General features: G+C 41.1%; 1 protein-coding gene across 1 annotated transcript in view; it reads left to right on the plus strand.

Moving 5' to 3' along the window:
• The window catches only part of ADARB2 (adenosine deaminase RNA specific B2 (inactive)), a 425,682-nt gene that overhangs the window by 386,497 nt on the left and 14,201 nt on the right, over positions 1–24,984 (plus strand). Inside the window, exon 7 of the mRNA XM_077809481.1 lies at positions 10,002–10,170. Coding sequence (XP_077665607.1) covers positions 10,002–10,170 — 169 coding nt within the window. The remainder of the gene's footprint in view (positions 1–10,001; positions 10,171–24,984) is intronic.

Here is a 24,984-nt window from a genome sequence, read left to right on the forward strand (position 1 = left end):
ATTTAGGTACCTATCTCACCCCATGTATTGTGTAGGGAGCCTGGGTGCCTAACTCAGGGCTGTGGATTCCACTAGGTGGCAGGGAGCCTAAACATTAGTTGTTGCAATGCTGCATTGAAGTCCCCTTTGTGGAGCTAGCTCCTCATGGACAAAAGGTCCCTTGACAAACATTATTCTTTTTGCTTTGATTCTAATGCATCTAGTCTGCACCATGCCATCAGGGTGTCTGCTACTGTCCAATCCAGGACATCCTGAACTCAATAATCCCTTTCTGTTTTTATCTTTAAAAATATATATAGGGGGGTTAGTTTCTTCTTTCAGGATTTGCCAGTCATTTGCCACAGTGCATAAGCAGTAAGAGGGTTGTTGTCAATCATCCAGTACAACACATTTCGTCCAGTTTAGAAAGACATTTCTAGCATACTGGTTAAAACCCAGTGTAGTCTTAATGATGTGATCACACAAATAGCCACATTCCATAGATGAACAAAGGCAGTCCTAGGCCTGAGTCCATGGCAGTCACAGTAGGAGTCACACCTAAAGCTCAGCAGCTGAGGCCAGAGGCAGATTGGTGTCTGGTGGGATTTTCAAAAGTGCTTAGGCGCACCTAAGGGAGACCTAAGTCCTATAAAAAAAAGACAGACCTGATCTGACTGTTAATGCTTTTGAGTGGGAGTAAGAAACTGATGGGGTCTAACCCCAGCTCTGACACTGACTCCCTCTGTGGTCTCACTTAGGCTCTGGTTACGTCAGTTTCCACATCTGTAAAATGGTGATGAAAGTTACCTACCTTACACAACTGTGTGAAGATCAATTAATGCTTACAATAGATCTTTGAAGATGAAAAAATCTAGAGCTATGTATTATTATTAATAATAATAATAATCATAATAATAATTCATAGATTTTAAGGCCAAAGGGGACCATTGTGATGAGCTAGTCTGATCTTCAGCATAACACTGAACTTCACGCCTAGAGGCCATAGAACTTCACCCAGTGATTCCTTCACTAAGCCTCATAACTTATAGTTTAACTGGAACATATCATGAGAGAAAGCCTTGGCCATGAAACCTGTAGACTCTAGGAATGCCAAGACACATAAGACTAGAGTTGGTTGTAAAATAGGAAAATTATTTTGTGAAAAAAATTCATTTTCTGTTTCTCATGAAATTTCGCAGGATATTTTTATTAACATGTTTACTAAACTTGCTATAGAACATTTTCAGTTATTGAAAAAATCATGTTTTCTTGGTAAAAACTAGGGTTTTGGTAAATGAAAAATGTCTCTCATGATGTTAGTAAAAATATTGATGAAAAATAGCTTGGAAATTTTCACAAAAAAATTCCATGATGTTAACGGTTTTACCAGAAAAGTTTCATTTGTTTATAAAAAGAAGAGTCTTAGATGGAAAAATCTTTTAGATAGCATCCTGCTCCTGTGGTACTGTGATTAGGAGTCTTATGGGCCTCTAGCTCCCATTGACTTCTGCCTTGTTGGCACCACAAAATCCCTACATTCTGGATGTGCTCCGTCTGAGAACTGAGTACCAGCAATTACGTTCAAAGCTGCAAAAGGATTAGTTGATCATCGGTGGCAACCATCTAATGAGTCTTTGTGACTAGCAACTAATCTCACAAAAAGTTCGCTCCTTCTGAGGCACAAATCCTAAACGGCAGCTAGAATTTTGCAGCTCCCAGAAGGCCTTTTGACAGATCTCCACACTTTGCCCCACGGGGGCTGCTGCGCTTTCGAAGCGATGGTGCAGCACGTCTAATTTTAGATGAGAAGTGCAATTAGTAATTAAAAATAATAATCTTGAAGCATTCAAGTTGCACTTTCCTTGATTGGTATCTCCAAGCCACATGCACAGAATCTTAATTCCTCTGACAAATCTTGTGATTTCTGCTTAGATGTGCTAACACAATTCTCATCCAGAGCCGGGCTGGGTTCTCAGCATGGAAAATAATAATTATAGGTGAGACGAACCCCACCCTGACCACAATAATTTTCATTCCTCTGGGCCCTCAGAAATAATTTACAAGCACAATAGCCAACTGTTTGTGGCTTTGATGGCAATAATTTGTTTTAAGGGACCATTAAGTAGTAGTATGTATTTACCAGCTAACAGGCCCCTGAGGGAGAGTATGTGACATGACACACATTTCATAGGATAGATATTTCCCACAATATCATGTTTGGTCTCATAAGGATAAAGCCCCATGTGAGACGGCAGCTTGTTTAGAAGTTGTTCCAAAGACACAAAAGGCCCCAATAGTTAGTATAAAGTGTTCTTTCTTTAGCAGTTAGCTTCACTCTAACATAACTCCAGCTAGGATGAGCATTTCACATACGTTTCTAGCTTTTACTAATGTAAGGAAAAGAAAAGACATTGGAACGGAACTGAGGTCCCACCCTTCTAATACTTATGTGTGAAGGCATTGTCTGATGTAACTAAATTCAGCCCTTTCAACAGATCACAGTCCCTGGTAATACTTTCCCATTCCTGGCTATTAGTCCTAAATATTGCTGACAGACCATACATGTCAAGACAAGACAAAAACCACAGTTCAATAGCAACTAATTTAAAACAGATGAGGAGAAATAAAGCAGTAGTTTCCTGTTCTATACTTTTGGATGTTTATTCATGCTGATCATCTCCCGTGAACATTCCCATCAATGTTTTTCTATATATGTGATAGATTGAATTCCATTTGTCCAGGGTTCACAGATAAGCAAACTCCCAGGAACTTCAATGGAACCAGAATTTCACACCTGAAACCAGGAGCAGTGGAAGCTCCCTAAAAGTGTGGGGCCACCGGTGCCTAAACTGTGGCCCTGCCTCCCAGGCCTTGCCACCCTGAGGTCTCCCCCGCCCCCCAGCCCTGCACCACCTCTTCCCCTGAGGCCCTGCTCCTACACTGCCTCTTCCCCCCAAGACCCTCGCTGCTCCTCTCTACTCCCTCCTCACCGTCGCTCACCCTTACAGTGATGGAGCCAGGACCCCCTGCTCCCCCCCTTGTTCCAATGCCCCTGCCTGATAGATTAGAAATTATGGATCAAGTAGAAGGATTCAAGAATGCTCTCTTTAAAATTAGTGCAGAGCAAGAGAAAGATAAAATACCTCAGGTAACACCCTGAATAAAGTCAAGGGATGCCTAATTATCATCCAAAAACAGGATTTCGGCCAGGAAAGACAGAGAGGTGAGAAGAGAGTAAAGGGTTTTATCTTTAGCTGATAAAGTCATGGGCCTCTTTTTCCTAGTAAATATTGGACTGATTTTGGGGATGATCCCCAAGAATCTCCATGAGCTGTAATAATGTTGTGATAAAGCTCTCGGCCTACATTTCAGACTTGACTAATGATATTGGGTGCCACAATTTCTGGGTGCCCAACTTGAGACATCAGAAAGGGGCCTGATTTTTAGAAAATGCTGAGCACTCACCATCTACAAATCAGGCCCCTTAATATTCTCTCAAGTGGGCAGCCAAAAATTGGGACACCCAAAATCACTCTTTGGTTTTGAAACTGTAGGCCTTTTTCCTCCTTATGTGCCTGTCTCTAAAGCAAGGCAAGACCAAGAACACCTGACCACATCTGACATTCTAGCCAGCGAAGAGCCAGAGGTACTCATCCATAGCAATCAGTATGTGTTATGACTCCAACCCCAATACAAGTGCACATAATACTATTGTACATTTATATAATAATACCTATATTCAGCTGTCAAGGTTCCTCCCCCACTCTGAACGCTAGGGTACAGATGTGGGGACCTGCATGAAAACCTCCTAAGCTTATCTTTACCAGCTTAGGTCAAAAAGTTCCCCAAGGTACAAAATATTCCACCCTTTGTCCTTGGATTGGCCGCTACCACCACCAAACACTGGTTACTGGGGAAGAGCTATTTGGACACGTCTTTTCCCCCAAATACTTCCCAAAACCTTGCACCCCACTTCCTGGACAAGGTTTGGTAAAAAGCCTCACCAATTTGCCTAGGTGACTACAGACCCAGACCCTTGGATCTTAAGAACAATGAACAATCCTCCCAACACTTGCACCCCACCCTTTCCTGGGAAATGTTGGATAAAAAGCCTCACCAATTTGCATAGGTGACCACAGACCCAAACCCTTGGATCTGAGAACAATGAAAAAGCATTCAGTTTTCTTACAAGAAGACTTTTAATAGAAATAGGAGTAAATAGAAGTAAAGAAATCCCCTCTGTAAAATCAGGATAGTAGATACCTTACAGGGTAATTAGATTCAAAACATAGAGAATCCCTCTAGGCAAAAACTTAAGTTACAAAAAAGATACACAGACAGAAATAGTTATTCTATTCAGCACAATTCTTTTCTCAGCCATTTAAAGAAATCATAATCTAACACATACCTAGCTAGATTACTTACTAAAAGTTCTAAGATTCCATTCCTGGTCTATTCCTGGCAAAGGCAGCATAAAGACAGACTCACAGACCCTTTGTTTCTCTTCCTCCTCCCAGCTTTTGAAAGTATCTTGTCTCCTCATTGGTCATTTTGGTCAGGTGCCAGCGAGGTTACCTTTAGCTTCTTAACCCTTTACAGGTGAGAGGAGTTTTCCTCTGGCCAGGAGGGATTTTAAAGGGGTTTGCCCTTCCCTTTATATTTATGACATCAGCATTATCTTTAATCTGAAGAGCTCAAAGTACTTTTCAAACATGAATTAGTGTTAATTAGAGGTGACGTTACCGCCATGCGCGAAAAGTCATATTCTGCCATCTTTACATTGAAATCCTGAGCTCTGGTTGCATAGAAAAATGCTACCCAAGATGAGAAGGGGTGGCAGAACTTGTATGCATTTCTAATTACAATTGAACTACAAAGTCATTCATATGCTAGTACTGCTTTTTCCATCGCTTTGTTCCTAACTGCCTTTATGAAGCTGTATAAACCACATTGATGAATTGAGAGTCCAGCCTCCAAAAATGCAAGATAGGCTTCCCCCCCCCCCCGACCCTTCTGGAGGAAAGAACAGCCTCCAGTGAAGCACGGAAACAGAAAATGAACCTCAGAGGCAGCCACATGTGAATTTCAGACAGAGCCTTACTTGTGTGATTCTGTTTCATCACCATCCATTTCCTTTGAACGCATCATCTATACATAAACATGGATTTTTTGTTTTGTATACAACTCATTTTTTCACATGCCCATGGAAAACAACACCGGAGCAAGGCGTGCACCCCAAATTAAATGGATGTTAGGGCACTATTTTAAATATGGGTTATCTGTTTCAATTTATAGGACTGTAAGTAATACCCCTGCACCTTTTTATTTCCAACATTCTCAGGAGCTTTTTTTTATGTCTAATTTTACGTCTAGCGTACCTCATAAATCCACCCCAAATTATTTTAAAATTTGTACTCTCTAATTCTGGTTTGAATTGACATTTTGTTCTGGTTGAAGTGACATCCTCAGCTTCCTTCTCCCTCTGCAATTAGTTGAGATTAAGCAGTTGGAAAACCAGCATGGCAAAGCTCAGAAATGTTCAGAGTCACTGATGCTTTGATCACACTGAACAGGAGAGCAGCAATAGACTGTCGTTTGTAACTTCAAGGTACATAAATAAATAAATCTCTGAGATATTTTTTAAGTGATCTGTGGCAAAGGGTATTCCACAAGTGGCGTCACATTAATGTCTAGCAAGCAGTGTGCACTCCAAAATCAGTCCAAAACTTTAATGTAAAATAAAGGGATTCTTTGTTCAATATTTATATTTGCATACATTGCTTAATGATACAGTAAGAACTAAAACTGGGCTCATGTTCCAAAGATCAGATCCGTATCCAACCTTTAACAAAGATCAGGGTGTGGCTTTTAATAAAACATTGTTTTCTTAATACATGTTAAAGAGCAACATATTGGAACATGTGTTTTGTTTATTCTGATGAGGCAAACAACTTGGGACATGCAGCAGTGCACAAGGGTTTAGTCACACAGCATCCACTGAATTTAATAGCCGTTGAGCAGCTAAAATCCCTTATCAATTCTTTGGAAATGTATCCCAGGGTGAGTGTGCACAGGCAATGGTTGCCTGAATCCTATCAGCTAATTCTGTCTGCTCTCCCTCTCCCTAGGTAGAATTTGTATTAGAAAGTAACAAAGTTTGAAGATTGGGCCAGTCCATGTAAGCATTTGAAGGGTGAGATGTTTTGTGTGATCTCTTACATTTACTAAACTATGGAGATCTGTGAAAATGTGTTGCTAAATTACTGGTACTTCCAATCCAGGGCAGAAATGCCATAAAAACAGCCATTCTCATAGTCTTTTGGCCCTTCCAGCTCCAGTCCTGAAGCGCACTAGAAGGGATAAGCATGCACAAACATCAAGTTTAATGGGAAAAAGAACATTTTCCAAAGGTTTGGAACCCACAGAACAGTTGGTTTTGATTTCAATTCAAAAAAATGACCAGCAATTATTGGAGGGGCTGGTTCTTATTTTCCCTGAACTAGATTGCTCCTCCTTAATTCTCTCTGTCTGCTGATTCAGCGATGCTTTGCCCCTGGCTAGGTAACATTTACTTAGCATAATCAAAATTATATAAATGATGGGATATTCCCCTTGTCGTGTAGTCACTAAAATCTTTAGGCCGCTGCATCCTGCCCCCCTCCATCCACCTTGCTAATGTTGCAGGCTTTGACATACAAGAGTGAGTAAAAAGGGGGGTAGCAATTTGGTGTCTGTTTTCAACTGCTTGACTATCAGAGTGAGAATGGAGAACTATGGCTGCAAGGGAGAGGGGCTGTGGCATGGGAATTGGTGAGGGTAAGAGGAACCGGAGCAAAGTGGGGATGATGGGGAGGGAAAGGCTGGGAAGAAAGAGAACACTTTTAAAAGGAAGCGAGGACCAGTAAACATGGAACCTATATGCAGGCGTTAATATAGATTTTTATATAAATAGACCATACCAGACACAACTCTACTCTTCTTGCTGTTCTGGGTGTGCAGTCCCCCATACAGTGTTGTGTCTAAATTTTCTGTGATCATTTGGTCCTACTTCTGGTTGTGTTTGCTGTGGAGCAATGGTGCTGATTGTTTGTCCTGACTGGCCCAAATCCCATCATATCTGCCCCATGTTCCAGTTGTTTAATGACAAAAATGCGGATGCTCACCTTTTTTGGAGATATGTGAGAAAAGACAGTTCACCTCACAGTCTCAAGAGACAAGTGGACCAGTTCTCAGACCACTCTCCCTATAACAGGAACACCAACTGGGCCCTATCGGAGGAGGCAACTTGAACAAAGAGAAGTGGTGGGATCAGAAGACAGGGTCAATGAATATTTTTGAGGTGCTCAGTTAGTGCTGTGATGAGCACCATAGATACGAATCAGAAAAAAACCCACAATTGCATCCCATGACAATAAAGACAAAATGTTAGCTGTATTGGGGGGGAGGGGGGAATCATGCTGCTACTGGCATAGCATTTCCTGTGGAAATAGCGTAGGCAGACCCCTTAAAGAGCTGGGATGTATCAGAGCCTGTCCTTGAATTAATATTTTTAAAACACAAGAAAACGAAGAGCAAATGATCACAGGAGGATCGGCCGACGTAGCTGCTGGCAGGTCACAGCTGACACTGCTGTTCTACATGTGTTTGCTGCACTTGCTAATCCCAGTGTTCTGAAGCAATTTATTTTTCCATTGCTTTTTTGTAAACAATCCATTGGCACCAGCCAAAGTCAATCAATTGCTTCAACTCGCACTAGCAGCACAGGATACACTGTAACAAAGCAAACACGTTGAAAAATGACAGGAGGGAACCGGGCGCAGCGAGGGAACGCGCACAAAGCCAGCTGCTTTCTGCCAGTGGCATGATCAGCCCAGTGACTTGTCACACCTTGATTTTATTTTGTGTGATGAACAAGGTCCATACAGACCTGAAACCTGCTATATACGTGCATATAACCAGGATAATCTTACTTAGCAAATCCTACCTTTTCCATTGACGCCTTACATGACATACTTGGTACAAGATTTGCTGCAATTCTATAACGGTGGTAACATCAGTGATATAAATGGTCATATTCAATCATACAGCATCACACCCCAGTGCAAAACTGATGCAGGAAGGGGTGTCTAGAGTGCATCCTAGAAACTTCCCATTCTTAGTCTTGTATTATTACAGCTTCTAACCCAATATTAAAGGTATCAGTGTATAACAGAAATGGTTCATCAAAATCATCTCTGACTAAAGAGGCTTTCTCTTTGTAAGGTCCATTATGGAAGTAACAATGTTACAGAATCCCTTTACAAACCCCCGGTAATATTTGGTCAGATCTTTAGTGGATTGGACATGCTCTTGCAGGAGTTGCAGTATAATCCCTGCATGTTTCATGTGAACTCACCAGGAGCTAATGAAAATAGCTAATTTATCCATCTAAATCTGGCAAATGTTTGGGACCCATTTAACATCAACTCAGTGTAGCTATTAATGTTCTTCACCATGTAGGTATCTGGCATTTAGCTCTGAAAGCAATGCGGGGTATGCCTCAGTTTCCCTGTTCATACAGCAAATCAGGTTTGCAATGGCTTTTCTGCTGTGCAAAGTTTTAAGTTTGTTTACAGGTGCTAGGTGAAATATCAGTCTCCTCAGGCTTTCTAACATGAAATGTGTTCTCATGTAATACAACAGCATAACCATAAGGGTTTCTAGCACAGAGTGTGTTCTCATGTACCACTCCTAACTTGTTCAAGGATTTTTCCAAAAGACCATGCTCACTGTACATTTGTGTTGCCTCTGGCTCCTCCATCTGACATTTGATGTACCAGGAACCACCCCGTTCCTTTGAGGGAAGCTCCCAGTGTGAAATGGACACCACACAAAAGTTAACACAGTCATAAGATGCACGAACATTTGGGCAGATTTACCTCTGGTTGCTGGGGAGATGTTAGTCCACACCCACCACTCCCATCCCCCGCCACCTGGCCTGCCTCATTTTGATCCATCTATGTACAGAGCCCCCGTTATAGACATAGGGGTGGCCAGAGCAGCACTGTGGAGATGAGCAGCATGTGAACCGTCTTTCACACAGGTGGGAATGTTAGATCTACAGGCCAAGGGGCTCCTCCATGCATTAAGTTTGATTTCCTTCCTCCTGACTTATGGATAAACCAGCCATCTCTGTATGATAATGGTAATGTTGCTAATGAATTTGCACGCGTACAGTAGCCTTATATCCAAATTGATCCAAAGTGCTTTACAAATTTGACTCTCTTTCGTACAAACTACACAACTACAGGTTTCATTTTGCACATTACTGAAATGCAGCTAGCGCTGGGGTGGAGTGTGACAACTGTTTAACAGAACCTATCAACACCACACAGGAGTGTAGTATACCTTATCCAAGGGAAATTATAGGGGGAATCTTAGGCAAACAGAATATAACTACCCACGCTTTACTTTGTCAAGACACCAGGTTGGAAATTTGTAGGGACATCAATCCTGGACTTTAGTTTTACATCTCCTTCCAGGATGTTTCTTCCATTAGCATGGTACCTAACATTATGCTTTGACATTGCTTCAGTACTGAGTCAGAGAGGAAAAGCACCACCCACACTGGGTCCTCAAAGCACCTGAGTTTGTCCAGCCAGTATCAAACTGGTCTGACCATGCTTAGCTTACAAGAGCTGAGACGGGCACTGCACAACATACTGGAGGGAATAAGAAATCAGAGGGTTGCTTAAAAAGCCTCTGATTTTTTCAATACGGTGGTGACTGTGAAAATTATCTCAATGCATGTTGTGTTAAAACCACAGATTTATGTGAAAAGCTGACAGTGCAAATCACTGAAAATATCCATTATGCTTCTCTCATGGGCTGCAACCTTATCCAATTTCCTCTTTGATTTAAAGGGCTCCATGTGTGGTTCCATGATGCAAGCTGAGGTGTCACAGACATTTTCATTCATCTTGGGAGACAATTGTACAAACATTTAATTACTGTCTTTCTATCATCACTTTTTTCTGACCCAGTGAACAGTACCAAGCACATAGTAAGAAAGTACCGGGGGCATCTACGAACGAAGATTGAGTCTGGGGAAGGAACCATCCCCGTCCGATGCCATAATGCAGTTCAAACATGGGACGGTGTATTGCTGGGAGAGCAGCTAGTCACAATGTCTTGCACAGACAAAATTGCCAGGTAATGTGAGCACCTAATTTATACATTATAAAACTGGTTGCTGTGTGGAAATGAGGTTGATGTCACAGAGGACTGTGACTACTGGTGGGGAATAAATAGCAGGTGCTGATAAACCCTAAGGAAACAATGACCCGCTTTGCATGTAAATGTAAGGCACATAAATAGGATGGAATGTAAATAGAATGTTTTTTTCCAAATTCTCCGTGGATCATTAGCTGCTCTTTAAAGTGTGACAAAAATATAAAACGTCTCTTGCAGCATTTTCACCAATCATATTTCTATATGCAAATTAAACAAAATCACCTCTGTGCTTATTGGATGATTTACCTCTGAAGTGGCAAACCAATCATGATTCAGATAAACTTATTTCATTTGCATCCTATTGCATAAAGTGCTCTAAATGATAAGAATGTTTATAGTTTCTAAAATGCAATTTCAAAACTCTGATGTCACCAGTGCTATATGAAGCCTTCTGATGAAGAATTAATCGTGAAATATGATTTTTCTTCGCTCAGGTGACTGTGATGGGTTTTTTGTTTGTTTGCTAGCTCTACTCAGTAAATAGAATGTATATTTACTAAGGCCCCCACTTAACTTGTGATATTGCGGAAATTGCGGATTCCACAATATTAGACTTCCAATGCAGTTTTGACAGGAACCCTGCCATGCGCGGGGCTGACAGTGGGAACCCCAGGCAGCCGACAGCATAAGGGCCCGCTCTCAACGCTGGGTGGTCAACAGTGTAAAATCACAGAAAAGAAATAATGGACTTAATTACTACAAACAATAATGTCCATTATTACTTTTCTGAAATTTTCCATGGCTTGTCACAACTCAGCTGCAATTTTTTGACAATCATCCCACAATTCAAGTATGGCCTTATATAGATGTATATTAATACAGAATAGTTGCCATTAAAAAGTCAACATTTGCCAACAATTATTCCACAGGGGCATGCAAAATACCACAGCTATTTCCCATTCTAAAGTTAGGGTACTAAGTATTAGCAAATGTTGATTATTTTAAATGGCAACCACTCTGTGTGCGTATATATTTAATACACATATGTAATTATATATAATTATATGTGTGTGTGTGTGTGTTATGTATATTAAATGTACATGCATCTCTACTTGTAAAATACATTCCATCGCAGCTATAAGAAATGTAAATATTATGGGTCAAATTCTCTGCTGCCATTTTATGTATATGACTTCAATGGAGTTACATCAGAAGAGAATATGGTCATAAATATCAAAGGCCAATGTGAGCACAATGCTAGAAAAATACTACTGTTTAATGCACTTGCCCAAATTCTGCTCTGAGCTTTTCCTATACAACCCATCTGAAGTCAATAGGGTTGTACAGGCAAAACTGAGAACGGAATTTGGCCAAGAATGTGTGTGTTTCATCCAATCATAAAATAGGAGTGCTAACAGAACAAATTACAATGCATCAAAATACTCGCTCTGCAATAGGTAGATTAGTCACAAAATTACTTCTGTTTGGATGACAAAGAAAAGGAATCCTCTTCTGTAATATTTTCATGTATTCATATAGAGATAAGAGAAAACTTAAAACTGAGAGTTTCAGCAGAACTCTCCCTCTACTTTCAGATACAACTGGGCTTTCTAAATCCAAACCCACACAGACTACAAAAACTAAACAAGTTAAAGTTTCTGAATTGAAATTTTGCAGTCTCTGTGGTTTTGAATGTCAATAGACAGTAAATTAAATATCAACTCTGCAAGCAGTATTATATTTGTTATTGATGGGAATGTCAGTTTTAATATAGACTCTCGGAAGCTGTTTTCTCCAGATACTTGTTCTTTAATCCAGTATTATATCTGCTTAGGGCTTTCACTGAATCTTTGTATACCTTCATGAAACTGATTGTTACCCTGTAACTAAATGGCATTAACCTGTAAAGGAATATTACAGATTGCCATGCAATATTCTTACATTATCAAAAGAAAACTTAGAGCCTCCCCCTTTGCTATGCTCTAATTGTTGCTGTTATTATTATTTATTTGTACAGTACCATAAATGTGCATGGCACTTAGACAAAATACAGTATTCCCTACTCTGACAAGCTAAACAAAGCTATAACTTGATGAATGACAATTTCAAACACTGTAGATAGGGGTAAGGGAAAACAAAAGTAACATCAATAATACTTGTTGTTATCTGTACATCAAGTGTTTTGGAAGTTGTGAGACTTACATGTGATACCATATCTCTGAAGGACAGGCTTCATGGAACATGTGTGTTTTAAGGAGGCACTTGACGAAGGAAAGGGTGGAGGCATGGCAGATGGGGTGAGGAAGGGAATTCCAGTGCATACGGGGCTGCTTGGAAGAAAGTCCTGGAGCAAGAGTGGGAGAAGGAAACATCGGGAGGAGTCAGTCATGAGACTTGGGTGAAGCAAAGGGAATAAGGGAGGAGTGAAAAGAGGGTACGGCACACAGGTAGGTTAGTGCTCTGTTGTGAAGGATCTTGAAGATGAGGACATGAAAACTGAATTTGATGTGGAAGGTAAGGAGAAGCCAGCAAAAGGAAAGAGTGGTGACAAAGGATATGAAGAGAAGCTGGGTCTGATTTTTCCAGAATTTGGATGGCTCATAAAGCCAGGGATGCGGGGGGGAAGGAGGGGGCAAAGTAAGAAGAAAGGAGGATTGAGAGGAGCAATGTGGTAGTAATAGAGAGAGAACAAGAGAGCAACTGAAAGTCAGAGCCTCTAAAGGAGGATGTGATCAACCATAGCAAAGAAAGAGGACAGGCCAAGAAGGATGGGGATGGAAAAGAGGCTTTGAAGCTTTACACTGATGGCTTTGGAGAGGGTAATGTCAGTGTGGTAGAGAGCGTGGGAGCCAGACTAGAGGGGTTCAAAGGGAGACATGGTGGAGGGAATATTGAGGTTAATGAAGTAGAGAGCACAGAGATGAATGGAAGGAGGGGAAAGAGATGCTAGTAAGAAAGGCAAGAGGAGTCAAAATAATGTTCTGGGACATTACAGTGGCACATTTGAAGGAAGAGGGGATGGTGGTAAAGGAAAGAACAAAGCACCAAGTACCAGGAAAAGTCTCATCAGCTCAGAAAAGCTCTTTTTCATTTTAGACAGTGTACTATTCCCTCATCAGTACCCCAGCAAAATGGATTTTTCTTCAACAACCCCATACTGAACAAGTTACAATTGAGTATTGGGTGCTCCTTGGGACAGTTTTATCTAGAGTTGGGCAGAGAGCAGTGAGGGGTGGGCAGGGGATGTGAACCCTTCGTGAACTAAATACCAACTTTCAGTTCACAGTGTATACAAACCCATGATCAGTTTTGTTCACCTTGTGCAGGACCTGAAATAGGGCAGGGCAAATATAGCTTTATCCTACCTTTGCATTCCTCCAGTCCCCAGGGCTGCTTACTACATTCTTCACATAAGGATACAAGAACCACAGCTGGGAAAGGAATCCAGTGAATGAGAAGAACATTGGTTTAATGCCTTCTTTATACTCCCCCTCCTGGAGGGAAACTTCAGTAGAAAGTTATTATTCAATACTTTTGAACTCCAAATATTCACCATAAAATGTAAACAGCTCAATCCCCCAATGACTGCAGGGGCTGTGGTGACACAGGAACCTATTCACACATTATCTGGACTTGCCCTACAGTAAAAAAAACTTCCAAAAATGAACCCATTTGTATAAATAAGATTTTTGACAAAAATCTTCCTTATACTCCTTTGATTATGTTGCTTGGAAAAGGCCCTCAGGAGCATTAGGCTATTAGAGAATGTTCCCCATTGAGAACCTTACTAGTAGCTGCTAAAATATGTGTCATTTTGCACTGGCAGCAAAGGAACTTACTACCAGAATATCAAAGATCCCAGCAATGGAAAGCATTACTGAGCAACAAATTATGTTCTTTCCTGCTCACAGGATATCCACAAGCAGAACGTGGTTGAATCAGATTTATTTATTTATCAAAAACATTTAGCAAATTTTTTTACCATTTAAAAAAATTCTATTGTTCAAGCACAAAATTTTCTGCCAGCGCTCGATACCTAATATTTGCTATTTGATGCAGGGGTCAGCAACCTTTGGCATACAGCCCATCGCTGGTGGGCCGCAAAACATTTTGTTTACGTTTACCGTCCACAGCCATGACCCCCCGCAGCTCCCAGTGGCCGTGGTTCACCGTTCCTGGCCAATGGGAGCTGCGGGAAGCAGCGGGCCACGGGCACTTGTTGGCTGGGAATGTGCTTCTGGGAACAGCAAACTGCGGCCAGTGGGAGCTGTGGGGGGACGTGCCTGTTGTTGGTCAACATAAACAAAATGTCTCACAGCCCGCAGCGGATTACCTGATGGGCTGCGTGCCGAAGGTTGCCGACCCTTGTCCTAGAGCATATCATTTAGAAAAACATACGATCTTGATTTAAAAATTGTCAATGGTAAAGAATCCTCCACAACCATTGGAAAGTTGTTCCAATGCTTAATTTCTCTCACTGTTAAAAAATATATACCTTCCTTCCGTCTGAATTTGTCTAGCTTCAACTTCGAGCTGTGTTATACCTTCCTCTGCTAGACTGAAAAGCCCATTATTAAATATTTGTCCCTCAAGTAAGTACTTCAAGTCACCCAAGTAGCACAACCTATTTAGCATATCACTATAAGGCATGTTTTCTAATCCTTTAATCATTCTCGTGGCTCTTCTCTGAACCCTCTCCAATTTATCAGCATCTTTCTTGAATTGCGGGCACCAGAACTGGTCATAGTATTCCAGCAGCAGTCACACCAGTGCCAATGCAGAGGTAAAATGACCTCTCTACTCCTACACAAGATTCCTCAGTTTATTCATACAACGATTGCATTAGCCCTTTTGGCTACAGTGTCACACAGGAACTGTGTGATTATTCATGTTCAGCTAATAATCCACCACAACCCCCAAATCTTTTTCAGAGTCACTGCTTCTCAGGATAGACACCCCCACCCCATCATGTAAGCATAGCCTACATTATTTTTCTTAAATGTATACATTTACATTTAGCCATATTAAAATGTATATTGTTTGCTTGAGCCCAGCCTACCAAGTGATCCAAGCAACCTGTCTTCCTCATAATACCACTCCCCCAATGTTTCTGTCATCTGCAAACTTTCTGAGGATGATTTTATGTTTTCTTCCAGGTCATTAATAAAAATAGCATAGAGCCAAGAACCGATCTCTGCAGGACCCCACTAGAAACACACTCATTCAATGAAGGTCCCCCATTTACAATTACATTTTGTGACCTATAAATTAGCTAGCTTTTAATCCATTTTAATGCATGCCATGTTAAATTTGGATCATTCTATTTATTTTTTTTTTAATCAAAATGTCATTCGGTACCAAGTCAAATACCTCAGTAAAGTCTAAGTATATTACATTGACACTATTGTGTTTATCAACCAAACTTGTAATCTCCTAAAAAAGATATCAGGTTATTTTGACAGGGTCTATTTTCCATAAACCCATCTTGCTTGGCATTAATTATACTACCTTCCTTTAATTCTTTATTCATCAAGTCCCATATCAGCCACTCCTTTATCTTGCCCATACCTGAGGTGAGACTGACAGGCCTCTATTTACCTGGGTCATCCTGTTTACTCTTTCAAGTATTGGCACAACATGAGTTTTCTTCCAGTCTTGTGGAACTTCCCTGGAGTTCCAACACTTACTGAAAATCAATATTAACTGTCCAGCAAGTGCCTCAGCCCGTTCTTTTAAAACATTTGGATGCAAGTTATCCAAACCTTTTATTTTAAAATGTCTGACTTTAATAGCTGCAATTGAATGGTCCCTTCTGGATTTAAAATCTATGAATTTATATGTGTAAATTTAAAATTTGGTTTCTGTGACTCCTCACATAACCCACACTAATATAGTGTTGGCCTTGGTCATCCTCAGACGGCCAGTCCACCTAAAAGTTTTATGAGCCTCATAATGCATGCTGAAGTAGTAGCGGTTCAAGATTTTTGAAGCTGCAGGCTGTAGAATCAAACACCCTGTTGACTCAAGTACCCTTGCTTACCCTCATACATAAGACTCTGAAATTCATTCTCCACGAGCACTGATGTCACTAAGACACACACACACATTTGTGAAAATATGAATATGAAAGGGGCATATGCATTGCAGAAGCAAGTTCATTTAAAAACTCAGCCAGTTGTTTAAGGAAAATGTTTTTGCAGTCTTCACCCAATTCTACTTGGTGCTAATCTCAACCTCCAAAACAAGACCTTTGGCTCGGTATAGACACATTGGGACAGCACTGCAGTCCTGGGAGAACTGTAATTTCTCGGGCTCATCATCAAAACAGAAAACTCCAAACTTGCTTAATATTATGGGCCAGATTAAGCCTCTCCTTACCTTGCTGCTCCCATGCAGAGGCCAAGTACAGAGGAAATCTAATGCAAGGTGACTATGGGGTTAATGCTGCTGCAGATGTTAGGGGACCAGGGAGAAAGTTTGGTGTGGTAACACCCTTCTTCCATTCTGGCCCTGCTGTGCAAAGGAGAGCAGATGATGACCTGAGTTTCCTGGGAGCTTCAGGGAAAATTGTGCCTGCTTCAGGCACAGCCCTTGCCAGAGCAGCCTTAAGAGTGCACTTTGGCACTATCCCCACTGCAGGTCTGTAGCTGAATCCCACAGTCCTGCCCTTTCTGCATAACAGCAATTTAGAGAGATCAGTTCAATTTTTTTGTCTGGCTTGGATACATTGTCAGACATTTTTTGCACATATTTTTCTGCCTCTTTAGGTGTCTAAATACTTCTAAAAATCTGGCCCCCAGTAGGATTTTCAAAAGCACCTAGGCACTTAACTCCCATTCATCTCAATGGGTGTTCGGCACCTAGGTGCCTTTGAAAATCTCATCAAGCATCTACATGCCTTTAAAAATCTGGCTCTAAATGCTTAATGCTAAGATCTTGTGACCATCTGGCCCCAACTGTGGGTGCTGAGATCTTCTGAAAATCTGACTATACACATACAAGACCAAATTCTGCAACATATTGTGTTGCACTCCGAACAGCTCCACCATCATATTTCAGAGCAGGCAGCACTAATTGTGCATCCCTCTTCTAGCTGCCCAAAGTCCATCCCCACAGTTCCCAGTGCAGATTAGATTGTCTCTATTCCTGGCAGAGATAACCTGGTTGAGGGCATGTTGAGCAATGGCCAAGCCAGGACATAATCATGTTTAAATGCATGGCCCCTGGCTCCTAGGCCCCATTCAGAACCATCCTTTTGAGATTCCCCTGGAAGAGCACTTGTGGAAGGTCTGCAAAGTATACTCACCACACACTTTGTTCGGACATTCCCCATTGAGCCACAGTTTCTGACACATGCTTAGGAGTAAACACCAGTCAGAGTTCAGCCCACATTGCACTCACTCTTGACTTTAGAGCATAAACCATTTTTTAAATTGTTTTCTTTAAAAAAGCTTCCTCAAAAGGTCAGCTTTAAAAGGCTGCATTTTTGTGCTACCACGTTATGCACTGAGCAGTTACCTACTATTTCAAAAAGACACTGAAGTTAAACCCAGAGGCTAAATGAGATTTACAACATCTGAATTACACCCCACGCGTACAATGACATGAATAGCAGCAGAGTGCCTCCAAACTTCATGTTTGCCATTGTCAAACAGTCTATTCTTGTTCCCTGGCTAAGATTCAAGGGTCCTTCTGGCCCATCGCTAGTGAATAGATCTGAATATCTATTGAGGGAAGAATTCATAACAGGGTAGGATAAGAGTGGTGTTAAAGAACGGCGTAAGGATTTAGCAATAGGGATCCAAAATAGAACTTTACAAAGTGATTTGGACAAATTAAGCTGTGTTTAAATGTAGCATAGAAAAATGCTAAACTGCAAGTCAGGATAGGTATTCACTTTTTTAGATCTATTTTAGGGTTAGCCTGTTGACCAGAGAAATTTATTAACAGAAGTCTGAGCCTGGCAAGTTAACTCTTAAAAAAAGCCACTTCAAAAGCTGCATATTAATGTAAATGAAAATCAATGAACACAGCTAGCTCTTCAGTTAGAGACAATTTGTGCACACAATAAAGTCAATTTGTAATTCCCTCTCTTAACCCCTTTCTGTGTGACTGAGAATTCAACTTCAGTCTTTCATGACAGGGGTATTCCAGAAAATATATATATGTATATATATATACACACACTGCTAAGAAACTCATCAAAAATGAATGCTCTAGTTTCAGTTTCTAAACCCATAGTAGCTTAATAATCATATAAATAGGAATATGATAGGTATTCTGCTGAATATAGACCACCATGAGTAACAATTTATATGGTGCAAAAGCATAACGGGAAACTTCGGTAGTAATGTCTGTGGTACGGTAGTTAATGGCACACTAAGCAGACAAGACTTATAGATAGATTCATAGATTTTAAGGTCAGAAGGGACCATTATGATCATCTAGTCTGACCTCCTGCACAATGCAGACCACAGAATCTCACCCACCCACTCCTGTAATAAACCCCTAACCTATGTCTGAGCTATTGAACTCCTCGAATCATGGTTTAAAGACTTCGAGGTGCAGAGAATCCTCCAGCAAGTGACCCACGCCGCACTCTGCAGAGGAAGGCGAAAAGCCCTCAAGGCCTCTGCCAATCTGCCCTGGGGGAAAATTCCTTCCCATCCCCAAATATGGTGATCAGCTAAACCCTGAGCATGTGAGCAAGACTCACCAGCCAGACACCCAGGAAAGAATTCTCTGTAGTAACTCAGATCCCACCCCATCTAACATCCCATCACAGGCCATTGGGCATATTTACCGCTAATAGTCTTAAAAGAGTTGATAAGGACAAGAAAAATGCATCTCCTGTAAAAGCAATAAACAAAGAAAGCTTTCAAATTCACAAGCAATATTATTTATAATTGGGGTTTTTCAAAGGTGCCTAAGGGAATTAGGTGCTTAGTTCCCATTGACTTTCAATGGGAGTTGGGCACTTAATTCCCTTACCTGTCTTTGAAAATTTCAATCTACATTTCTCTTAATATTTCACTGGGGGAGGTGGTGTGGACAGTGGAGAGTTAGCTGTTTCCTTTAACAATAATAACAATAATATTGTTAGGAAAAATTTAGGATTTGAGTCTGCCCTCGTGCTGTGAATCAGGAGTAGCTCCACTGAAGTCATTGGAGTAACATCAGTGTGAGATAAGAATCAGCCCTAGGTCTTCACAGCGCATCAGAGGTAAGTAAATATTGACTTCAGGAGAACTATACCCATTTACACCACTGAGGATTTGGCTTATCACCCCTTCTTCATCAGCGTGCTCCATTTTTATAACCTATGTTGAGAACCAGAGCATGCATGGCCTTTGAATGAATGCAGAAATAGGAAGTAGGACACAAAGAGCCTTATCTCTCTGTCTGCCTTCCCCTCCTACACGCACCTTCACACAAAGACCAGGCACAACAGCAACCCTTGCACTGAGATGCAATCCAGCCGAGCTCACTCTGGGGCTACTCCACCACCCAGTGCAGACCAGTGCCTTCAAATCCCCTTAGGTTTTGGTTAGTTTACACAGGCTCAATCAATTTCAGAACACAACAATTGTTTGTAGTGTTGTTGTAGCTGTGTTGGTCCCATGTTATTAGAGAGACAAGGTGGGTGAGGTTATATCTTTCTTTGGACTAACTTCTGTTGGTGAAAGAGACAAGCTTTTAAGAACATAAGAATGATCATACTGGCTCAGACCAAAGGTCCATCTACACAGACCTCTCCTTTAGATCTGGGAAAGATACTTAGCCGTGACACTCTGAGTACCTTTCCAAGACTTGAAAAAGAACTCTGTGTAAGTTTGAAATCTTGCCCTGGTCTACACTAGGAGGGGGGATCGATCTAAGTTACACAACTTCAGCTACGTGAATGACGTAGCTGAAGTCGACGTGCTTAAACCTGCTCACCGCGGTGTCTTCACTACAGTGAGTCGACTGCTGCCACGCCCCCGTCAACTCCACCTGCACTTCTCGCGGTGGTGGAGTACAGGAGTTGACGGGAGAGCACCCGGGGGTCGATTTATTGCGTCTGGACTAGATGCGATAGATCGACCCCCGCTGGATCGATTGCTGCCTGCCGATCTGTCGGGTAGTGTAAATATACCCCTTGTCTCTCTTGCCAACAGAAGTTAGAATATGGCAACACATTTTTCTCAGCTGAAATGTGCCCCTTACTGTTCTGCTCCCCCAGTTGAACAGAGACGGTCTATGAAAGTAGCAAAGTCTTCAGCATGCTCTTACTTCGTAGCTTCAGATCCACCCAATCACACCTTCTTGGCTTCTCTTCTCCATCACGATTTGCTTGAAGCAGTGGAGGGGGAGAGGAGGAAGGAAGGTAAGTTAGCAAACTGAAGCAACATTGACAGGTTTCAGAGTAACCAGCCGTGTTAGTCTGTATTCGCAAAAAGAAAAGGAGTGCTTGTGGCACCTTAGAGACTAACCAATTTATTTGAGCATAAGCTTTCGTGAGCTACAGCTCACTTCAAGTGAGCTGTAGCTCACGAAAGCTTATGCTCAAATAAATTGGTTAGTCTCTAAGGTGCCACAAGTACTCCTTTTCTTGAAGCAACATTAGTTCCATGCTTAGAATGTGTTTCTTTTAATTTCACCAGCAAGAGAAAGGGACAGAGTTGTGGAGGGAGGAGGAGTGCAGATGGTGAGGGTAGGCCAAGAGAACAGAGCATCACAGAGATTGAAATAAAAACCACTTAGGTAGGGGAAGCAATCAGTGGATAAGGAGAGTGGGAACAGGAGCGTTTCCTCGACCAATTACTGTCACCCTCCTGGTGTGCAACATATCCTGGTTGTCTGCCCAACACCCCAAGTTGGCCATATTTCATTGACAAAGCTGTATGCCTAGTGTACCCGAAGCGCACTGGGATCCTTTGGGAGGAAAGGTGCCATATAAATGTAAAACACTGTCATTATGTACACTGAAAGATAATGGATGTGAAGCTACACGTACTGCCGTTGTGTCAGCTTCACATATACAGCAGCATGCTCCCAATGAAGGTGCTGCAGCCAACTCCTGCCCCAGGCTGTCAGTTATGTCACAACGGTGATAAGGATTCTGATGTAATTACTATTTGTAAGTCTATTTTCAAGAATCTCTCTGTTAGTGACTAACTGGCATAAACACATGCAAACAGTTCCATTGCGATTGTAGTCGGAGTCGCCATGCAGTTTTGATTTGTTCTGAGAAAGAAGAGTATGTCACCTAATTAAAGAAAAGCTGCCTGCTCCAAGATCCCTTCCAATTCATCTTTGGCATTTCAATGACTGACAAACAGGCAAAACTATATTTGTTTAAGGATTATTGAAAACTGGGCATGGAATTTTGTCTCCGCGAATACTGCAGTAATATCTGCGGCTTGAACAAAAGGGCTTGCGCAAAAGCCCTAAACGCAGAAAAACTCCCCAGTTTAAGCTCGGGGGGGGGACATTTGGTTTTATTGAACTGAAGATTGCTGAAGATTTTTTTAAAAATCTGTGACTATGTGAGCAGTGGGTTGATTTACTTATTGGAAAGGTTATTAAGAAGCACACAGAGTATAAATCATCTGAGAGGTGTGCCCTTGAAAACAGCCTTTAAAAGTCTTGCATAATTAGAAATACTCAGAATGATCCACTATATTTCTTCTTAGTGAGGAAAGTCACTTTGATATTTTGAGGGTCTGAAATGTAACACTGCGTTTCCGCTGAATAATAATTTTATTTGGAAAAGCTGTATTTGAAGCAAGCACTTTGTTACAGTTCGGAACACAGCTACTTTCATGCACCTATAGTAGATTATGTAGAAAAAGCTCCTTCAGAAATGAACATTGCTATTGATATTTTTACTGCCACTCAGACCAGAATCACTTCCTGCAATTTTCCTATAAGTAATCCTGTAGATGTTTAATTACCAGAGAACTGAGCTGGTTACTAAAACCAAGTGTACTATAAATATGTGATAGTCAAAACAGGGATTATACAAGCAAGAGGCTTCTCCCAAATATTTGTCATTTGAATATAGTCCTCATGAAAGTTAATGGACTGACTGCCCTCAAGCATGAGCTCCTCTTCTTAGCCACAGAAAATAGTGCAGCACAAGTTATAGCAATGCAAACTTCCAACCAGTATGCCTCTTCTATGATCTGAGACAGAGATGGGAGTGCTCAGGGACCCTAGTGCAGAAGTCCATCCCTAATCAGGACAACACGCAACTTTAGGCACCTATTGACTTCAGTGGGACTTAAGCAGGTGCTTATAGTAATGGTGCTCTGCTGAATAGGAATAGACTTAAGCTTTGCTGAACTGGGGCCTTACTTGAGAGCATAGTTCAATCTGTGCTTTTTCCATCTGTGGGATCTGTGCGGAGACTGCCAGTCAGGGTGCAAATTAGTGCTGATTTTTGTAATGTGGACTTGGGAGTAGGTCAGCAGCATCAGTCACTGAACAGCCATCAGATGGTAATTTGGTTGCTGCTATCAAGGCATTGATCTGAATCCATGACCAATAGCGGAAAAGTTCTTTCCCTCATTATGCTTCCATTGCAACCCCATGACGATCCAGTTCCCATTCCCAAGCATTTTGAAAAGGAAACGCCAAGCTTTCCATTCTTTTGTTAGCAAGGAGAACCGTTACCTCAAGGACATGAAAATAGTGAAGCATCTTTTTTCATGGACAGGCAAGTGTCTACCGGGAGGTGTCCGACCAATTTAAGGACATAATCCAGTCCTTATAAAATGTAATGGAAAGCTAATGGAAGCTAAATCGGGCCACAAGTTAGACTGGCATAGAGACACTAAGCCTGCAAAACATGAGATCGTCTGAGAGCCATTTTTAAGACTGAATAGACTAACTAGCTTGATAGTTCTCATAGGGGGCTGGCACAGTCAAGAGCTGCCTTCCCCATTGAAACTTGCCTGCTAGGTGAGTAGGTCCATTATCTGGTCTCTCTCTCCTCCATGGCACAGGATATAGGTGATATTCTGAAAGCACCTTAGTTCTGGGATAATAAACTTACACTCTGTCTTCACATTTCAGGCACCGGTGCTGCTCTGAATTTTTTCCCTCATTCTTTTAGTTGCTTTCTCCCTTCTTTCTGTGTATTTAGATATTTAAGATATAAATATCTTAAAGTCAAGATCTGCCTTGGGTGATCCACAAATCTTATTGCCTTTTTAATGCTATTGCTGGATTGTCCTTGGGTGAGTGGGAATCTTGTCAGGCAGAATGAGCACAACAATGGGACTTGGGAAACCCTGAGTTCTAATCCCAGCTCTTCCTTTAAGTAACTCTGTGGTCTTCGGCAAGTAACTTCACTTTTCTGCCTCAGTCTCCCAGTGTAGATAATTATATTGAGCTACCTCTCAGAATCATTGTGAGAAATAGTGAATGTTTATACAATGCTTTGAACACAAAGGGCTGATCTGATCACGCTTATACCATGTTTTCCATTGATGTAATTCCACTCACTTCATAGACTTAGTCATCCCTAACAAGGGTGTCAGCGAGATCAGAATTAGCCATATACATCTTTGTAAAGATGCTACAGGTTGGTATTTAATGCAAATAATAATCATGACTATCTCATTATTTATTATGGGAACTCGCTCGCCTGTTTTTGTAAATAAGACCCATGTAATCCACCTATGATATGCATACTGGTGATATTTCAGTCTTGCGGAGCATATGTTGTTTTTCTGTTTTCTCTTTCCTTTTCAAACAAACATATAGGGTGGGAGGTCTGGAGGGAGAGTATAAAAGAAAATGTCATATATTGAGAACGACACTGAGATCTTGCAAGTGTTTCAGTCTGGAAGGAAGAGTTGCTGTCTAATATTTTTTACTCTGCTGGGAAGCCAATTCTGAATTCAGTACTGTTAACTGAATTCTCTATTTCCTAAGCTTGCATTATTAATTTTGCATTGCAATAAGATATGCATTCAGAGAGTCAGATAGTCCCTTCCTTTAAAAGTCACATTATTTGCAGAAATGACCACACTTTTTTTTCCCCCAATGAAGCTATGCAAATCTGATAGACTAAAGTAAATGTTTCATAAAACCAATGACTGTTTAAATTGTGGGACTAAATTGTTTGTATATAAATATTACCTTTTATATTCCATTTGAGTTTTATGTAGATGAACACATTACTTTAATGACCTGCATTTATAGAGGGAGAGAGGGAAAGTCTCACTCTGAAATCCTCAGCAGCCAGATGGCTGCCTTTTCTTGCATGAGATTAAAAGATGTTTCTCATTCACAGCCCTGCTTCTGAAGCAAATTAATATAGCCAGCTAAATTGCTTGTGTTTTTGGAATAAAATTTAAAGAGAACTTTTTAAAGCAATTGGTGTCACAGGTTTCTTGAGCAGATTGCTCTCCAGGTACAGCATGCTGGTTTTAAACATTCCGTAATTAATGGAAAGTATTCCGTGTTAATTGACTGCTTCAGGAAAGGGAAATATAATGACTCCTTATTAATCATGAAAAGAGACATACAGCACAGAGGCACCGCAATAATTGCACTAACGGTTGAGAAATGTTAATTAATGAAAAGAACAATGATGTAAGAAATTAGCTACATAATGCTTGCTGCTGATGGAGATTGTGCTTTAAACACATTATTTAGCATGGTAACCACTGGATGTTGCCTCAAATAGCAGACACCTCTAAACTTTTTTTCATTCGGCCCTGGATCTCCAAATGTTGTCAGTGTTTTAGCTTTTTTAGCCAAAATGCACTCCCTAAAAGTACATTTTTTAAAAGAGTTTCT

This window comes from Eretmochelys imbricata, chromosome 2, assembly GCF_965152235.1.
Source record: "Eretmochelys imbricata isolate rEreImb1 chromosome 2, rEreImb1.hap1, whole genome shotgun sequence".
Lineage (NCBI taxonomy): Eukaryota > Metazoa > Chordata > Testudines > Cheloniidae > Eretmochelys > Eretmochelys imbricata.